General features: G+C 38.2%; 1 protein-coding gene across 3 annotated transcripts in view; it reads left to right on the top strand.

Moving 5' to 3' along the window:
* The window catches only part of ryr3 (ryanodine receptor 3), an 89555-nt gene that overhangs the window by 51431 nt on the left and 18888 nt on the right, over positions 1–19236 (top strand). For all 3 annotated transcript variants that reach the window (XM_056240127.1, XM_056240128.1, XM_056240129.1), the window contains 37 exons: positions 1722–1922; positions 2807–2909; positions 3266–3400; positions 5147–5420; positions 5966–6080; positions 6914–7046; positions 8776–8879; positions 9361–9496; positions 9621–9804; positions 9946–10054; positions 10184–10304; positions 10500–10669; positions 10967–11187; positions 11352–11442; positions 12743–12883; positions 13341–13504; positions 13588–13666; positions 13783–13872; positions 13955–14101; positions 14191–14250; positions 14326–14401; positions 14492–14615; positions 15311–15426; positions 15522–15589; positions 15713–15834; positions 16057–16106; positions 16205–16265; positions 16353–16591; positions 16749–16830; positions 16921–17051; positions 17250–17567; positions 17674–17914; positions 18087–18174; positions 18262–18354; positions 18509–18679; positions 18761–18820; positions 18904–19038. In XM_056240127.1, the coding sequence (XP_056096102.1) occupies positions 1722–1922; positions 2807–2909; positions 3266–3400; positions 5147–5420; positions 5966–6080; positions 6914–7046; positions 8776–8879; positions 9361–9496; positions 9621–9804; positions 9946–10054; positions 10184–10304; positions 10500–10669; positions 10967–11187; positions 11352–11442; positions 12743–12883; positions 13341–13504; positions 13588–13666; positions 13783–13872; positions 13955–14101; positions 14191–14250; positions 14326–14401; positions 14492–14615; positions 15311–15426; positions 15522–15589; positions 15713–15834; positions 16057–16106; positions 16205–16265; positions 16353–16591; positions 16749–16830; positions 16921–17051; positions 17250–17567; positions 17674–17914; positions 18087–18174; positions 18262–18354; positions 18509–18679; positions 18761–18820; positions 18904–19038 (4953 nt within the window). The remainder of the gene's footprint in view (positions 1–1721; positions 1923–2806; positions 2910–3265; positions 3401–5146; positions 5421–5965; positions 6081–6913; positions 7047–8775; positions 8880–9360; positions 9497–9620; positions 9805–9945; positions 10055–10183; positions 10305–10499; positions 10670–10966; positions 11188–11351; positions 11443–12742; positions 12884–13340; positions 13505–13587; positions 13667–13782; positions 13873–13954; positions 14102–14190; positions 14251–14325; positions 14402–14491; positions 14616–15310; positions 15427–15521; positions 15590–15712; positions 15835–16056; positions 16107–16204; positions 16266–16352; positions 16592–16748; positions 16831–16920; positions 17052–17249; positions 17568–17673; positions 17915–18086; positions 18175–18261; positions 18355–18508; positions 18680–18760; positions 18821–18903; positions 19039–19236) is intronic.

Raw genomic sequence — 19236 nt, forward strand, 5'->3', positions numbered from 1 at the left:
CACTAGGCTAATGTTATATATCTTGTTTAGTTGATTACTTACAATATCCCCAATGTTTCCAACTATTTGTAAATCGTGAGAAAATTGCGATTTTAACCAAGGAAACGGGACGTGTCAGCAGGGGTGAGTCGCCGCCAGTCAAGGGCGTCATATCCGCGTTACCCTCGGTTTCTGCTCGTACTGCCATAGTCGCCATGGCGACAGATGTGGACAACTGGGTTATGCCTAGCAGGACACTCACGCTGTTGTTGTTTTGTTCAAACATTATGGACCATGGCAAGCAGACTTTGAGACAAAAAGAGGACTAAAACGAAATTCAAAATCTTTCGAGATGCCGAGAGCTCCACGTCCGCGACTAACTTCGACTTGACAGAGACGCGAGTGTTGCATGCACTTTATTAGACAGGTGAGCAAATGTAAATAAAACTATTCAATGTTATTTAGTTCAACATGATGAAATCTTAGAATATGATCTGTATGTTATTCTAATGTTGATCTAGCTTACTGCTAGTCTCATACAGTCGACAAACAACCTAACTAACAACATTCAACACACTCAAATGCCGTTTAGTTTGATAGTGTAACTGTTAGAGCAAGTGAAACAGCGCTGCGTTACCTCAAGTTTCATTCGTCTAATAAACTGACCTGTGTGAGTATTAATTCAGCACTTGCGTGTAGTTCGGTAGAATGAAATGTCCTTATTCCTTTATATCCGCGGGACTCGCGTTGCGTGTGGCGCTGGTATAACTTACGTCTCTCATTAGCAATCGCGCCCTGCTTCACACCACAGTCATGTTAAAAACATCACTGTATTCACTCATCCATAAAAGATCCATCAGCTTGACGACAAGATCCATAATTCCGCTTAATGCTTTGCGTCATCGATATACGCCTTTGTTATTGTAAGAGGTTAGTTACCCCTGCTGGCGAAAAATCATACATATTGTACCTTTAAATAAAAATTAAATAAAGCTATATAGAAATATTTTAAAAAGAAAACCTAAAAAAAATCACAAAAGCACATAACAAAATTACTAAAACTTAAATTAAAATTAATACGGAAAATAAAAGATAATTCAAAATATTATTCAATATTATAATAGTATTTTCTGTTTATTTTTTAAACTGTTTATACTCCTACTTTGTGCACCCACTCGTGACAAGTATATGAATAATACTAGAATAACACTTTTCTAAAAGTGTTTCTTTAACTTTTGTCTGTATATAATATCACCCTGAATTATCAGATTAATGCTTTACAGAAGTTTACATGATTCTTGTGCATTTAGAGACATAGTGACGTGGTAACCCATAGTTGGAATTTGTCCTCTGCATTTACCCATCCAAGTTAGTGCACACACATTAGGAGTAGTGAACATACACACTGCAAACACCCGGAGCCGTGGGTGGACACAGTGGGCAGCCATTTTTGCTGTGGCGCCTTGGGAGCGATTGGGGGTTTGGCGCCTTGCTCAGTCATTTCCTGCCGGTACTGAGAATCGAACCAGCAACATTTGAGTTACCAGTCTGACTACCACGATTCCCTGACACAAAAAATAAACAAGTATAGTGAGTTTGAAGTATATGAGTTTGAGTATATGGACGATTTTACTCTCTAACACATTTTTCAGGCTTTTAACCTCAACTCTCTGTTACTCTTCTAAAGTAACTATAAGATATATGCATTCAAATGAAGTGGGTTCTGTTTGTTTATCATGCAGATGTGTGAGCTACTGCACTATTTCTGTGACTGTGAGCTGAAGCAGCGCATTGAGGCTATCGTGGCCTTCTCAGATGATTTTGTATCCAAGCTGCAGTACAATCAGAAGTTCCGCTACAACGAGTTGATGCAAGCCTTCAACATGTCAGCTGCTGTCACGGCCAAAAAGACTAGAGAGTTCCGCTCACCTCCCCAAGAGCAGGTAACCCACACAGAGCCACATTCTTTATAAAGCTCAGAATGTCCAAAGTCCTTTAATGACTTTTAATTAATGACACTTTAATGACAGACTTCAGACCATCTCCGATGTCTTCATCACATGCAGCATGTTTCGCTCAATGTGTTTCACTTCACTTCCTTTGTCATGTAATTCCAAATATACGGTATTTGTTGTTATTATACAAAACTAATGACAAGTAACACTGGGTTGTAGATGGAATGTTCCTACTGCTGTCATCATGTTTCTTCTAATTTCTGAATGCAACTACATTCTTTTGGATGGGAACTAGAAAACAAACACCTTGACATCAGAACAGATTTTTGCCTTTTATTTGAATTTGTTGTGCAAATAAACCAGTGCCAAGGTCTTGACTTTATTTTCTTTTGATTTGCGCTTAGGACAGCTCAAAGATTGATTCAGAATGGACGTTTTCCAAAATTATTCTTGCTTTCTTTTTTTAATAACACTTCTGTTTCGGTCACTGAGAAGATGCATCTTCTGCACCCACTCCATTAGTCTCAGAGACACTGATTAGGACTGCTTGGCAGAACCGTTCACCCTGTTTAAAATACACACATCTACTGACTGAGAAACCCCTCTGTACTTTAGCCTGCAACCCATCATAAGCTCATGTTGGAAATAAACTTGTCTGTCTCTGTAACCAGGGCAACAGAAAGGTTTCCTACAGATACAGCTGATTTCCATTAGAATGTTACATAATTTCTGTGAAAGGTTAGGCACATGAAATCTATATTTCATGATCCATCATATTAAAAAAATAAGACTTCTCTGAGAATTACTTCTCAGTTTTTGCTGTGGTGAAGTGATGCTTTTTTCCTGAAGCAGCATATAACTTTTCATTGCAGATAAACATGCTGTTGAACTTCAGCGCTGGTGATGATTGCACCTGCCCCGAGGAGCTTCAAGAGGAACTTCAAGGCTTCCATGATGACCTTCGACTACATTGTGGTTTGTATTTATCCATTCTTTCCATTGTCCGCCTCCATTCTCACCCCATAATTCTCTCTTTATAAGTGTTGAAAGGTCAAATCAATTTCAAATTCTACTTTATATGAGCTTGTGAAGTTTCCATTTTAATTCTACTTCCTTGAATTCAAGTTTAAATTACAAATCTACAACCTGTTCCAACACAATTCAAATTCATAAAGACATTATTAATTCAACCCTAATGCCGTGAAATGCCAGTTGCAGCTCAAATAATTGGAACATGCAGACAAAGTGAATGAATGAGGCATTTATATAGTGCTTTACTTTGTACTACTGTAGTTGGATGATAAGGTGTTCATCTTTGTGTATATATGCAGGCATCCCTATGGAAGAGGAGGAGGAGGAGCAAGACACATCTCTTAAAGGCCGCCTGATGTCCCTGGTATACAAGATTAAAGGTCGTCCTCAAAAAACTGAGGAAGAACCAACTGAGCAAGAGCAGGCTGCTCCTAGTAAGGCTGTTGTCAAAAACAAATTCTTCTAACATATTTTATTTCTTACTGTTTTTTATGCCTTTTGTTCTGCTTTATCTGGTTACAAAGACTCTCCTGAGGGCCAGAACATTCTAAACCAAAGTATGCAAACATTTCTAATGAAAAATAATAACTTCTAGGCAACTTGTTAAGCAAAGCATTTACATTGTTTAACTTGTACAGAATGTGCTTAAAGCTTAGCTGGACTCTCAAAGTAGTAGATCAAAAGGAAGATATGGAAGATAATGTTGTATATATCCAAAAGGTCAGCAAAATCTTATCTGATTAGAAATGTATTTCTACTTTGTATTTGTTATATAGCCTACAGAATGAAATGCAGTCAGTACTGAGCTGCAAGTAAGCATAAAAGGGCATTAAGATGGCAAGAATATTAACATAGGCTTGAATCATGTTACCAGCGATGGGTGGACAGGTAGATAATATTAAAATGGATGTAATTTGCTGATGCTGGATAAAAAGCGCCAGTGCTGCACTCTCTCTTGATGAGAAGAGTAGGTGATTAGAGCAGCTATTCTAAGAACAGCATACGAGGGAAATATGTGAATAGAAAATATTAATAGATGTAATGACATACATTAATGGTCCTAACACATTAAGCATGACTAGGGTGGCCCTTTCCATAACACCAAAAAGGAGGACACTTTGCGGCATTTAGTGAGGCAAGAGTAATTGCATAGGACTCTGGTGTACTCGCAACTACAATACAATTTTGTCCATCATATCGATGGTGTCATGATACAGTGATTCTGAAATAGCCTACACTATTCATTGCCAGACAATTTGATCTACGATGTATCTTGATGTAGACCTATGTGTAACAGAAGAGGCAAAAAAGTGTTTGTTCACAGTATTTGTATTTAGGCTATTCAAGACATTGTGATGTCTGTTTCAAAAACTGACTACTGAGATGAACCTGTCTTGCAAAGTGCACAGTGCCTGAAAACATAACATTTCTGGACTTCTGGAAATAAAAGAAATACATAAATAAACAAATGATGAATGTGAAAAATAAATAAATACACATTTCAGTTCTTAACAAAGAAGTTCACCCCCTGCAGCAGCTCAGCCGACAACAGCACTTGATATAAATTCGTGCTCTTTTGTCCATTCCGGATTAAAGAGGTCTGGTGTTTCGGCGTGTTAACGTTATGATATGACGTAGCCAGCACGTGGAGGCTTGTTTACGTTTTTAACTAATGATTTATCAGATATTTATTTGACAACGCTTTCAGCCAATCATTTGTTTGACCAGAGATCTTACGGCATTAGATGCTTTGCTGCTGCGTCCCAATAAAGATTCTAGGGCAGGGTTTTTTTTAGGCCGATTCAGCACAACTCCAAAAAGGAGGACAAATGAGTGCTTGAGGCTGTGCCGGACGTCAGACAGGGGGCTTAAAATCCGAACTGTCCGGCCAAAATCCAGACGTATGGCCACCATAAGCATGACTAGAGCAGAGGTCTGAAACCTGATAATTTAATATCAGTAACACAGTTACTATTCACCCTCACTAATTTATTAGTATTATACTATATGCAATATAATACAATATACCAGTTCACCAATTATAGCATTAATCCATATTTAGTGCTTCACATTACAGAGATCTAATTAAAAGCAACAGAGGGGGAAAACATACCAAAAGATACAGAATCCTAAACAAATTCAAATATCTTTTTTTCTTCCTCTGCTTTTGTCTTCTCCAGCCAACCTGAAGGAGCTGATATCTCAGACTATGGTCAGCTGGGCTCAGGAGTGCAAAATCCTAGACCCGGCACTGGTTCGCAGCATGTTCAGCCTTTTGAGGAGGCAGTATGATGGCGTCGGTGAGCTGCTCAGAGCTTTGAGGAAGAGCTACACCATCAGTGCCAAGTCTGTAGCGGACGCGATCAACCTGCTGGCCTCACTGGGCCAGATCCGTTCACTACTCAGCGTCCGCATGGGCGAAGAGGAGGGCCAGCTCATGATTGACGGCCTGGGGTAAATTTTCATCTTCCAGTCTTTATGAGGTTTACAATCTACTGAAGATGCACAATATTTTTGTTACATACTAGTTATCAGTTGATATTAAGAGATTGGTCGACATCGGCCAATGTTGGACATTTAATTGTGCATAATCATTTGCCATAGTTTTACATTAAGATTTAATGTAACGCTCATCTAATGCTCATTTAAAGTTAATTAAAAAAATCTAATTATGAACACTGTTAAATGTAATCTTAAGCAAATCTCAAAATGAATATCAATTTTCCATTCTGTACATTATAGTATTTTGATGCCTAAATTCAATTTAAAATTTTAAATGATTGATTCTAGTTTTTACTGTTTTACTTTACATTTATTTATTTAAATGTTTTATTATAAATTTAATTGTATTTAAAAGTATTTTATTTTCAATTAATTTAGACAAAATAGTGCATCATTTTAATATCCACCTTATTGCATTGGCCAGAATTTTAATATCAAAACATCTCTGCATTGTACAGCTACATCCTATAAATGTTTTATCTTATTCTTGCATTCAGGGACATCATGAACAACAAAGTGTTTTACCAGCATCCAAATCTGATGCGTGTTCTTGGCATGCACGAGACAGTAATGGAAGTCATGGTCAATGTGCTGGGTGGAGACAAGAATAAGGTACTATTATTTTTTTATTTTTTTGTAATACTGCACCAAAAGTGCTTTTTCTGGGGTGGGATGCTCTGATTATGTTCTGTTGATGTGATGTGATGTGTTATATTCTGATGGCTGTAATGCACATACTTAACAAGTTTCTTCTGTCCATTTTATCAAATGATTAAAAACAAGAATATAGTCTTTAGATAATACTGCTTTTTTATGATATTAATAAGATCCCTTGACTCAGTTGGACACTTGGCCACTGTGTCCAGACCAAAACCCTCTCAGCCAGACTAAACTAAACACGATATCACGATAACAGTAGTACATCGGCAAATACAGTACCTATGGTGCCTTGTGTCTAACAGCTTAATACCTTCTTATGCTTAAGTGTGGCAATAGGGCGAAAGCTAAGACAAGAAGAGAGGAATAGGTTGCTTCTCATGCCAGATCTTTTTGGGGTTTGTCGGGAGTCTGGGGTGTGAATTAATACCACTGACTATGCCAGATATGACATTGCCCCAGTGTCTCTCATTTCTGCTTGGCAGCCTCATTAAAGAGGCCTCATGCAAAGGGACATGGGTTCCAGGCATTTAGGGTGACCATATTCCCTGCTCAGACGAAGTACAAAACATATTTGCTTGTATTCACGGTGGAGCCTCACGTCTCATATTTCAGTCTGGTTTAGCTGTCTCAGGGGCTTCTTTCGATATCTTGAGTATGTTACATTACACACGTTTAGCCACCACGTGAGGACATGCACGCAAAAAAGATGAAAGATTAATTTAAAGTGTGAAGGAAATGATCTCCATCAGAGCAGAAGTAAAACGAATGCTGTTTTTAACTCTCAGGAGATTGCCTTCCCCAAGATGGTGGCCAGCTGTTGTCGCTTTCTGTGCTACTTCTGTCGCATCAGCCGTCAGAACCAGAAGTCTATGTTTGACCACCTGAGCTACCTCCTGGAGAACAGCAGCGTGGGGCTGGGTAATCACACACACACACACACACACACACACACACACACACACACACACACACACACACACACACACACACACACACACACACACACACACACACACACACACACACACACACAACACATAGTTCTTTAGGGATGCAGGTCAGGCAGGGCTGACTCACAGTGTCTGTGTTGCCATGTCCACTTATTGAAATTACTTTGGGCTGTTTTTTATTTTTTTATTTTAGAAATAGTCACATATTTGAGTTTTCTGAGGGGCGCAAAAATGACATATACTGTACTGCATAGGGCCACAACTCAAAGGAGAGTACCAAATGTTTGTTACTTACCCCCTAAAAATGGGGTAGTTGCTATTGTGCTGCATAGCACAATAAAGGCCACTAATAGCAATTAACAAATATCTCCACCTGTGCTTTGAGCCACAGTCTGTGTATTATTATTAATCATTGTACTTTTTGTTTGTCCTTGCCTCCTGTTTTTTAGCCTTTCTCAGCCTATCCCCTACTCCCATGATGTGTAAATTATTAAGATTGCCAGTTGTACATAGGAAACGTTATTTTTTGTAAAAGGATATAAGTAATAAATTATCTTTTCAATTAATTGTATTTTAAATTATACTACCATTATAAAGGCTGGGGTCAGTACGATTTTTTTATGTTCTTGAAAGCCTCTTATGCTCACCAAGGCTGCATTTATTTGATCAAAAATAAAGTAAAAAGTGTTACAATTGAACTGTTTTCTATTTTAATTTAATTTATTCCTGTGATGGCAAAACAAAATTTCAGCAGCCATTACTCCAGTCTTCAGTGCCACACGATCCTTCAACAATAATTCTATGCTGATTTGGTCCTCGAAAAACTTATTGGTTTCATATGTAACCCTCGTTCCCTGAAGGACGTAACGTCAAACGTGACTGACTGAAAGAGAACGTGTCGTTTTCTATTAGCAATATTGAAGTTGTGCTGCTTAATATTTAGTGGAAAACAGGATAAATTTTTTTCAGGATTCATGGGTCAGAAAGTTCAAAAGAACAGCATTTATATTAAATAGAATTTTTTTGTAGCTTTATAAATGACGTTACTGCCATTTTTGCTCAATTGAATGTCCTTGCTGAATAAAAGTTTTATGCAAGTTTATGCTGTAATAAATCACATCAATGTAACAGGCAATTCTCCTTGATCCATAAACACCTCCCCAAAAACAAAACCGCTGCTTATGTTGGTGCAGCAACTCATTTATTTCAGGCTTGTTTTGTCAGACCAGGTTACTTGTTTTTCTAGCAAGATCTGGCAACACTGCACAGTGCGCTGTTTTGACTGTGAATAATAGCTTGTGCAGCTAAGACCACCTGACTCTGCAGGAGTCGTTTCCTATAACAGCACATTATTGAGAGCCCACTCACACCTTTATAGTCCTTATCACTCCAAGATCAATGACAGCACAGATCAGATCAGATGAAGATAATGCAGATGAAGATAATGCCGTAAGCTGCAAACCAGGGTGTGAAGCATCCAAAGATGTACAGTTTTATGTTAACATATCTTCATGCTGCATAGATAGTGTTGTAGTCTTATTTTTTAATTTCAGTAATATAAACTCACTGATTGGGTTATACAGAGCAGCTGTATAAAAAAGTAAAGACTGCCATCTGCTGGTAATTGCAAATCCGAAAATCTGCTGTCTCTCGTGGCCATATGGATATAACTTTTGTTTCTTATTATTTCTCTCCAGCATGCCCAACCATGAGAGGCTCCACACCTTTAGACGTAGCTGCGTCCTCTGTGATGGACAACAACAGTTTGGCTCTGGCACTAGAGGAACCTGATCTTGAGAAGGTAACCGGTTACTACAACATAAGCCCTGCTCATGTAATACTTCTTAATAAAATTCATAAAAATTATTTATAAAAGGGTTGATTGTAAAGGAAAAATTTGGTTGATTCTTTAGTTTTGGTGGTTCAGTGTGAGGAATATACCTCACATGTGTTGCCACAGAAATTTTGGATGAAAAAACAACAGTTTAAGCACCCTAGATAAACTTCTGATGGTACTGTATATTTACGACTTACAAATGAGGCTCTAAATAATTAAATGTAAAATAACAATTGAGGTAGAAGTTTCTAAAAGACTTATGAGGTTCACTGAGCTTTTAATAGAGCACAGCAAGGATCAGACTACATTTCTTGTGATTTAATTGATGAAATGTGTTGCAATGCCTAATAAAGTTTCCTGCCAAATGGTTGCCAACTAAATTTACCTAAGCCAGTTTTTAGTGCCATTTGGATTTCATTTTGGATCCTGTCCATGCGTGTTTCAGGTGGTTACATATCTGGCAGGCTGTGGGTTACAGAACTGCCCAATGCTCAGTGCCAGGGGATACCCAGACATTGGCTGGAACCCAATAGAAGGAGAACGCTATTTGTCCTTCCTACGGTTTGCTGTTTTTGTCAATGGTTAGTACTTTTTATCAATAATACTTGTTTTGGATTACCTTTTGCATCTTGGTTAATAGAAAAAGACTTCATGATAATTATGCAAACATTGTTTCTTCTTTTGTGTGTGTTCTGGTCATCTCAGGTGAAAGTGTTGAAGAGAACGCTAATGTCGTTGTGAAGCTTTTGATCAGGCGTCCGGAGTGCTTTGGACCTGCTCTTAGAGGAGAGGGAGGTCAAGGTTTACTCACTGCCATGAAGGAAGCCATCAAGATCTCAGAAGATCCTGCTTTAGACCTGCCCAACTTACCTGACGGGGTTGCACCAACGTAAGACCACTCAATTCTTCCATATATCTGCATAATCTGCCATTTTATGTTAGGTTTGAGTTGTAGTTGAGATGTCCTTTGACCTCAGGAATGAGCGAACATGATTTAAAATAAGCAAGTCTGTTTTGCCTGTTTTGACAGGGTTGGGAAGGATGAAGAGGAGGAGGAGGTTCCCCACATGGGCAACTCTATTATGTCCTTCTACTCAGCCCTTATTGATCTTCTGGGCCGATGTGCACCTGAGATGCATGTGAGTGCTCCTTTCTGCCACATTTGATTGATTTACAAAGCTGGGGACAAAGCATGCAGTTTCCTTCAGTAAAGTGCTGTTGAACTGTACACGGCCTCACTTTAATGTTATACGGATGCTGTTTTACAGCTTATAAACAAAGGTAAAGGTGAAGCATTGCGTATCCGTGCCATCCTCCGTTCCCTAGTACCCACTAAAGATTTGGTTGGAATAATCAGTATTCCTCTCAAAATGCCGGTCGTCAATAAAGGTTTGTACAAGTCACTAGATGCCTTTGAAAGAGCCTGAAGACATAATCTCTGAAACTTATTACGCGCATAAGATTGATTGATGCTATCACTCTTTTAATGTCATCTTCATCCCTACGTGTCTCATTATCTGTGCTTTTTGTTCCGCAGTCATTATAACCCTAATGTCTTTTTGTTTAACTCTTTCGGCTGCTTAGATGGCACTGTGACGGAGCCAGATATGAATGCCAGCTTTTGTCCAGAGCACAAGGCGCCTATGGTGCTTTTCCTGGACCGTGTCTATGGCATTGACGACCAAAGCTTCTTGTTGCACCTGCTTGAGGTTGGCTTCCTGCCAGACTTGCGAGCTTCAGCCTCACTGGACTCGGTAAGGGTGCTCTGCGGAGAAAAACAGAGAAAAGTGGCAGACATAAATTTATCATGCTGTGAAAAAGCCTAAAAGTTTAATGTGATGTCAGCCATTTAACATAGTGATTTTAGCAGTAGCAAAAAGTAGATATGAATACTAAAAAGAATATTTAACCTCTATAATTTGAATGATTTCTGTATAATTAAGAATTCATTTAGTAGTTTTGCATTATTATAATATAATTAATAATTATAAAAATGTAAACACACAACTCAGTTGCCTGATTTGTTTATCGTGTTATTTTGCGTTCATCAGGAGGTGCTCAGGACTACTGAGACAGCCCTGGCCATGAACCGGTACATTGGATCAGCAGTGCTTCCTCTGTTGACCCGCTGTGCTCATCTGTTCGCACACACTGAGCACCATGCAATGCTCGTTGACTCTACGCTTCACACCATCTATCGCCTCTCAAAGGGCCGATCACTCACCAAGGCCCAGAGAGATGCTATTGATGAATGTCTAATGGCCATCTGCATGTAAGAACCTCCTGAAAACCTTTAGCTGAGAGGCTGGGATGGTTTCCTCAGCTCAGTGAAAACTCAAACTGCATTTTCATGCTATAGATAACACTCAATTAGAGGTTAGGTATCATCTGATGTTATACTTTATACTTTTCATCTGATGTTTATACTTTCTACAGGCATCTGCGGCCATCAATGCTACAGCAACTTTTGCGTCGTCTTGTGTTTGATGTCCCTCAGCTTACAGAGTACTGCAAGATGCCCATTAATGTGAGTCTAGTGAACCATAAATGTCCATACACTACCGTTCAAAAGTTTGGGGTTGTTGCGATTTTTTTTTAAATGTTTTTAAAAGAAAATTTTCTTGTCAAATTTTATTTCATTTTATTGTCTTGAGTGTCACATGATCCTGATATGCTGATATGGTGCTTGAGAAACATTTCTTCTAATTATTGATGGTTTTTTTAGGACTGATGAGTATAAAATTCAAAAGAACAGCATTTATTTGAAATAGAAATCTTTTGTAACAGTTATAAATTGATTGTCACTTTTGATCTATTTAATGCAGTCTTGCTTAACTGAATTATTTTTAAAAAATTACTTACTGACCCACAATGGTAGTGTACATTTCATTCCTTATTGGCACCTTTAATAAAACCTTAAGAGGCAAATTCACTAAACATAGTTCAGGCACAAAACCTAAATCTTATTCACTAGCCACATGCAATTCTACTAAGGTTTTAAATGCACTAAAATAGCACTGCAACTGTGCAATGTGACTATTTAAATAAAGTCATAGTCATTCTTTTAAATGCAAATGTGCTATATTTCAATTTTTAAGTTACTATGTAAGTTCCACCATATTCACAAATACAATACATTAAAAGAGATGTTTGTGTACATTTTCTGTTTATCATGTCAGCAGTGATTTATCAAATGATGATCAAATGGTGGAGATGAGTGTTGTTACCAAACAAATCAAAGTGTAATCAAACACATTTTTGACATTTTAAAGAGCTAAATCAAGTATGCCAGATGCACTCTGACCCACAAGATGTGTTCCATGTTAATTGCAGTAAGGACTTATTTTGTCAGTGTGTTTACCTGATAACGGGGCACACTTCATCCCTGGTGAAAAGTTCCTCTTCATTACAGTGAGGTCACTCGACTCACAGTTATAACTTTTGTGATTTGACAGCTTCACACACCCTGCAAACACACAGAGCATCTGGATCCTTCTATTCCTTCTAGATCCTTCTATTCGTGAGCCTTTGATAGGCAGGTGTAAGCAGGTCATACTCTCCTCTCAATTTCAGCACCTTGTCTCTCTGCTGGTAGCCGTCTCACCCCTATCACAGGGCAAAGTTATCAGAAGAGTGCTTGGTAGACCACACACCATTTAATTATTTAGTAACTGTGAACCGATACAATTCCCTAAATTAAATCCAAATATAAAATCAACCTTTATTCTATTTTTTTTTTTTTAAATTTACCCAAGACAATATTAGAATATTATTTAAAGTATCCTGAATGTTGACAGCCTAATCCACATATCTGTTTATCCTTGCAGCTTTTGACAAATCACTATGAGCAGAATTGGAAGTACTACTGTCTGCCAACGGGCCTGGGCAGCTATGGAATGGCATCAGAGGAGGAACTCCACCTCACCAAGAAACTCTTTTGGGGACTTTTTGACTCTCTATCTCAAAAGGTACAAAAAAAACTTCAGTGTAAATTTGGGTTGTCAATCAAACAAAAATGTATTCATAGTAATGACTTGTGATAAAAATTATTATTAATTATTATGACATAAAATGCATTGGATAGACATTAAAAAGGTTGATTTGGAAGTCTGCAATAATTTTTAAATTGTTGGTCAAGGTACACTTCTGAGGTCATCCTGTCAAGTCTCACAGTTTTTCAACAAAAAAAATTGAGCTGTTAATTTTAATACGATTCAGTTTTTAAAAATGCACCTACATTTTGGTAGTAGTGTGATTCAAGGAAGTATGAATAATTCTGTTAATTTTTAAACACATTATTTTTTATGTAATTAATAACGATAAATGAAAACACTACATTTATAGCCCCACTATAAATGTAATCAAAAGTTATTTCACTAAGATATTATCAAACCTTGCTCTTTGACTCCATATTCTGTCTTGCAGAAATATGATGCAGAGCTTTTCAAAATGGCCATGCCGTGTCTGAGTGCCATAGCCGGTGCATTACCACCTGACTATGTGGACTCCAGTCCAGGTTCCACATTAGTTAAGCAGGCCTCTGTGGATGCGCAAGGCAACTTCGACCCCCAGCCTGTTAGCACTGCTAAGTAAGTACCATAGAAACACTGAAAATTGCATCCTTTCATTTGAACTTTATGTGGACTTCATTACATACTGTTTTGTTTCTCAGCATCTCGCTCCCTGAAAAACTAGATTACATTGCAAGCAAGTTTGCGGAGCATACTCATGAGAAATGGTCCTCTGAGAAGGTTGGACAATGTTAAAACTCATCTCATTAATCTTACGTGTTCATTGTGTCACCGGAGCTCCTCTTCTGTTGAATTAGACAAAGGATGACTGCTTGTTTTATCTTGTATGGTGATAGATCGCTCTTGGCTGGTCTGCGGGAGATAAATTAGATGACAACGCTAAAACTCATCCGCTCCTGAAACCATACAAAGCACTAAGTGAAAAGGTACACATACATTTTCTGTATTGACTTTTGTCTCTAACATAAATGCAAAGTTGAATCTACTCAAATATGTCACTTTGTATAGGAAAGGGAGACTTATCGCTACCCTGTGAAAGAGACTATAAAGAGCATGTTGGCAATGGGATGGAACATTGAGAGGACCAGAGAAGGAGAGGCCAGGTTGCAGCAAAAGGAAACAGAAAAACAACGCAAAGTATCAGAGTCCTCACAGGTAACGGAGGACAGAGGTTCTTTATTTATAGTGTTTATCAACAAATCAATGCATTTAGGACACTGAGTTGCCTCTTCTTCTCTTTACAGGGTGAGTTTAATCCAGCCCCACAAGATTTGGAAAATGTTATTCTATCAAGGGAACTACAGGCGAGTGTGAATCAGATTGTTAAAAACAATACATATCTCATATGCTGTGTATTAAACCGGTAATCATTTCAACAGGCAATGGTTGAAACAGTTGCAGAAAATTACCACAACATTTGGGCAAAGAAGAAGAAGAAGGAACTTGACAGTAAAGGTGACGCTTTTCTCCTGGAAAAGTCTGTCTGGCTCAATCCCGTCTAAGCAGTCCCAGGTGCATTGACTCATTGTGTGTTGTCATTGAAAGGAGGAGGAAATCATCCATTGTTGGTACCGTACGACACACTGACAGCGAAGGAGAAGTACAGAGACAGAGAGAAGGCCCAGGAGCTCTTTAAATTTCTACAGGTCAATGGATATGCCATCAGCAGGTCAGTGCACTAACAATTTTTTTCTTGTATAATCAGACATTTTTTTTTTACTTTTATTTGGCATGGGTGCATTTATATATTAATAATGTTACAAGATATTTATATTTCAAATAAATGCTGTTCTTTTAGACTTTCTATTCATTCACAAAAAATATTAAGCAGCACAACTGTTTTTAACATTGATAATAATAATAATAAAAAAAGTTTCTTGAGCACCAAATCAGCATATTATAATTATTTATGAAGGATCATGAGACACTGAAAATTGGAGTAATGGCTGCTGAAAATAAAAATAAAATAAAACATTTTTAAACTCTTTTTACTGTAATTTTGATCAAATAAATGTAGCCTTGGTGAGCATTAGATAATTCTTTCAAAAACGAACCCAATTATTTGATTGTTATTATACAAAACATCCAAATGATATAAATAATCCAAATGAAACTTAGATACTAAACAGAGATAAGACGTATTCAGATAATAATAATTATATACACAATATTTGGCCCAGTGTTTGCACCATGAGTAATATTTCATATTCGATATTTTTCTTACGTTTGTACAGCAAACAATTTTAGTACTGTTTTGGGTTGTCACTTGATTTTTCAATCTGGGTCTTGAAGCACTGTATTACACGAAGTGTGCAACAGTTTGTGATCTCTTTATTACCGGTAATGTTTTTTTTCTGTATGCAGAGGTCTGAAGGACCTGGAGCAAGATTCCTCTTCTATGGAAAAAAGGATTGCCTATAAGTTCCTCAAGAGGCTCTTGAGTTATGTTGATTCTGCGCAGGAGTTTATCGCTCATCTTGGTGAGAAAAGATGACAAATATACTGTAAACATTTAAAGATTGATATGTTTACCTAAAAATTTGATCAGTTGTTTTCTTTGCATAACTTTTTTTAGAGGCTATGGCTTCCAGTGGGAAGACAGACAAATCTCCCCATGATCAAGAGATCAAGTTTTTTGCTAAGGTAGCATTCCGTTTTCAAGCAGACACTCTTTTACCATATGCAGAACAGTCTTCAAACTTCATATTTTATGGGAGTTAGAGGCCAGTTTTTAAAAGGTTTTTCTCTTTATCGGTTAAAACACAGGTCCTGCTGCCCCTCATAGACCAGTACTTCAAGAACCACTGCATGTACTTCCTGTCAACCCCCAACATCAACCTTAGCAGCAGTGGCTACGCATCCAACAAAGAGAAGGAGATGATCACCAGGTGCTGCTGTTACAACTCTGTTATTTAGAATGAGACAATATTACTCCATATCATTATAAATGTTTATCATATATGTTTGTCCTGAGAAGGTGCATTAATAATAGATAATTTGTTGACTTTCAATATTTGGTTTGGGCATATTTGGTTTGGGCATATAAGTTTGCATATTTGGTTGCAATAATTGTTTTATGTACAGTACTAACTTGAACCATTCTTTCTTAGTCTTTTCTGTAAGCTGGCCGCCCTTGTCAGACATAGGATTTCACTCTTTGGTAAGGCATCTCAGAGCATTCAAATTCTTTTAAAAAATGAGCTTCATTTTGCCTGGTTATCCCTCAATTCACTGATTTAAGACTGTTTGTTCTTTCAGGAAGTGACTCCACCACCATGGTGAGCTGCTTACACATCCTGTCACGCTCAATGGACTTCAGGTAGTGAGCAAAATCTCAGTGCAATACGAATCAGTCAATGGTGATTGATGTCTAAGTTGTTTTGATCTGATTCTGTTCTTACTGTAGGACTGTGATGAAGTCTGGCTCAGAGCTGGTGAAGGCTGGTGTCAGGACTTTCTTCGAGAATGCAGCGGAAGACCTGGAGAAGACTCTGGAGAACTTGAAGCTGGGGAAGTTGGGTCAGTCGCGCTCTCAGATGAAGGGCGTTACCCAGATCATCAACTACACCTCAGTGGCCCTGCTGCCCATCCTGACGGTTGTCTTTCAGCATATTACCCAACACCAGTTTGGAGCAGAGCTGCTATGTAAGTGAGCTATGATGTTAGTCTCGTGAATTGGTTCTTTTTAGTGAATCAAAAACATACAGTGTATTCAGTCCAGCCCAAAAAATGGGATTTGCATGCCACTATTTGGTCTTAAAATGATTATATTTCTCAAAATATTTGCCCTTGTATGTTTTAGTGGATGACATTCAGCTGTCCTGCTACCGCATCCTGACCAGCCTGTACTCATTGGGCAGTGGCAAGAACATCTATGTGGAAAAGTACAAAAAACTTTATTTCTGAGGGAACTTTTTTTCTGATGGAGCTATCCATTTCTTCTTGAAACTGAGACCAAATGTTGTTTTTTACAGACAGCTGCCCTCGCTGGGTGAATGTTTATCTACCCTGGTTGGAGCCATGCCTGTTGCTTTCCTGGAACCCCACCTAAATATGCACAATCCCCAATCTGTCTTCAACACCAAGACACCAAGAGAACGAGCTAGTGAGTATATTTTCAGGATCTGAGACTATTTTAAATCATTTGGAATTCAGTAAGAAACCATACGATGAAAATATGGTTCATTTGCAGCCAATCATAATAGGCAAACTGGTATTTTGATGACAGTGGCTTATTTCTTTTTCTGAAGAAAAAACATGATTTAAAAAATTCCCAACCCTAATAATACTGAATGTTTTACAGTTTTGAGCATGCCAGACACCGTGGATGAGATGTGTCATGAGATGCCTCATCTAGACGGCCTAATGAAGGACATTGGGGACATTTCTGAATCTGGAGCACGCTATACAGAGATGCCACAGGTCATCGAGGTCATCCTTCCCATGTTGTGTAACTACCTGTCTTACTGGTGGGCAAAAGGTCCAGATAACTCCCCAGTTGATGTCAATTGCTGCACAACTGTCACATCTGAGCATCTCAGCCTCATCCTGGGCAATATCCTCAAGATTCTAAACAACAACCTTGGCATTGATAACGCCCCCTGGATGAAAAGACTTGCAGGTGAGGGTGAATTTGAATTGGAAATGATGTTTAGCCTGCTTTAATACAGGATGATTACAAAATATCAGGCCAATTCTCAAATATCTGTCAATTCCCTCATATGTAGTATACACCCAGCCGATCATTAGTAGGGCTAGCCCAGATCTCCTGAGAGCGCACTTCCTGCCAACGCTGGAGAAACTGAAGAAGAAAACCGTGAAGATAGTGACTGAGGAGGAGCTGCTGAAGGCTGAAAGCAGGGTAGACACTCAGGAAGCTGAACTGCAGATTCTGGATGAGTTTTCTGTTCTCTGCAGGGATCTGTATGCCTTCTATCCGATGCTCATTCGTTATGTGGACAACAACAGGTATTTATGCTATAACCTGAGAGGGAGCTGCTAAACTTTTTTAATAAACAATAATGAAAACAATATATATATTTTCTTTGTATTTTTATTGATTATGGTTTTATTTAGTTATTCATTAAATAAAAGTCCTCAGCTTTCCAAAACAATGACCATCTCTCTTTTGACAATCTAGATCCACATGGCTGAAGGAACCAGATTCAGATTCAACTGAACTTTTCAATATGGTGTCGGAGATTTTCATCCTTTGGTGTAAATCTCATGTAAGTTCTCTGTATTGCTCCAAAGAATAATTTCAAGGACTTGCAAATAAAAGACTTCCAAAAGCTGTTTCTGCTCTTTGTCCATAGAACTTTAAAAGGGAAGAGCAAAATTTTGTGGTGCAAAATGAAATTAACAACCTGGCATTCCTTACTGGAGAAAGCAAGACGAAGATGTCAAAGGTAAGTATGTTTATAAAGTAATTGTCTGCTATAATAAATTGTACCCAAAAGCTCTGAGCTAATTACCCAGTAAACATGTGCTCATGAAAACAAAAAGCCATTATAAGATCTATATATCCATATGTGTTTAAGATATATTGCTTTGTAAAACTAGTCTGGAGGTCAGGACCAAGAGAGAAGAGGGAAAAAAAGAAAAGGAGAGTTGTACTCCATCCAGACTTCCCTTATTGTAGCAGCTCACAAGAAGATGATGCCCATTGGCCTGAACATGTGCACTCCTGGAGACCAGGAGCTCATTTCCCTCGCCAAGATCCGTTACAGTCTGGTACGAGTGTATGTGTTGTTGTCTTAATTATGCTCGATAAGTGATCTCCAACAAGCCTCTAACAATATCTCCCTTTAACAGAAAGACACAGATGATGAGGTTAAGGATTACCTGAGGAAGAACCTCCATCTTCAGGAGAAGGTCTGGAGCAGCAAAGTCTAACATACATGATTAGATGCTGAAATGTTGACATTGGCTTATTGGTCTTTCTTGTCTCATCACAGTCGGCAGATCCAGCAGTGCAGTGGCAGCTGAATCTCTATAAAGATGTTGTGGTGAAGAGTGAGGGAGCTCCAGACCCAGAGCAAAATGTGGAGAGAGTTCAGGCCATCTCTGCTGCTGTCTACCACCTTGATCAGGTACAATAGGCATGCAAATTAAATCCACCATGCTCATATAATGCCATTACACATCTGCCTACACCGGGTAAGCAACCTTGTTTATTGGGAATCACTTAACAGGTTCAATTAGTTAATGCATCAGTTATCATGAACTAACAATACAAAATACCTTAACAGCATTTATTAATCTAGGTTCATGTTAATTTCTACATACTC

The sequence above is a fragment of the Rhinichthys klamathensis genome, unplaced genomic scaffold (genome assembly GCF_029890125.1).
Source record: "Rhinichthys klamathensis goyatoka isolate OS25496 unplaced genomic scaffold, OSU_Roscu_1.1 h1tg000579l_1, whole genome shotgun sequence".
NCBI lineage: Eukaryota > Metazoa > Chordata > Actinopteri > Cypriniformes > Leuciscidae > Rhinichthys > Rhinichthys klamathensis.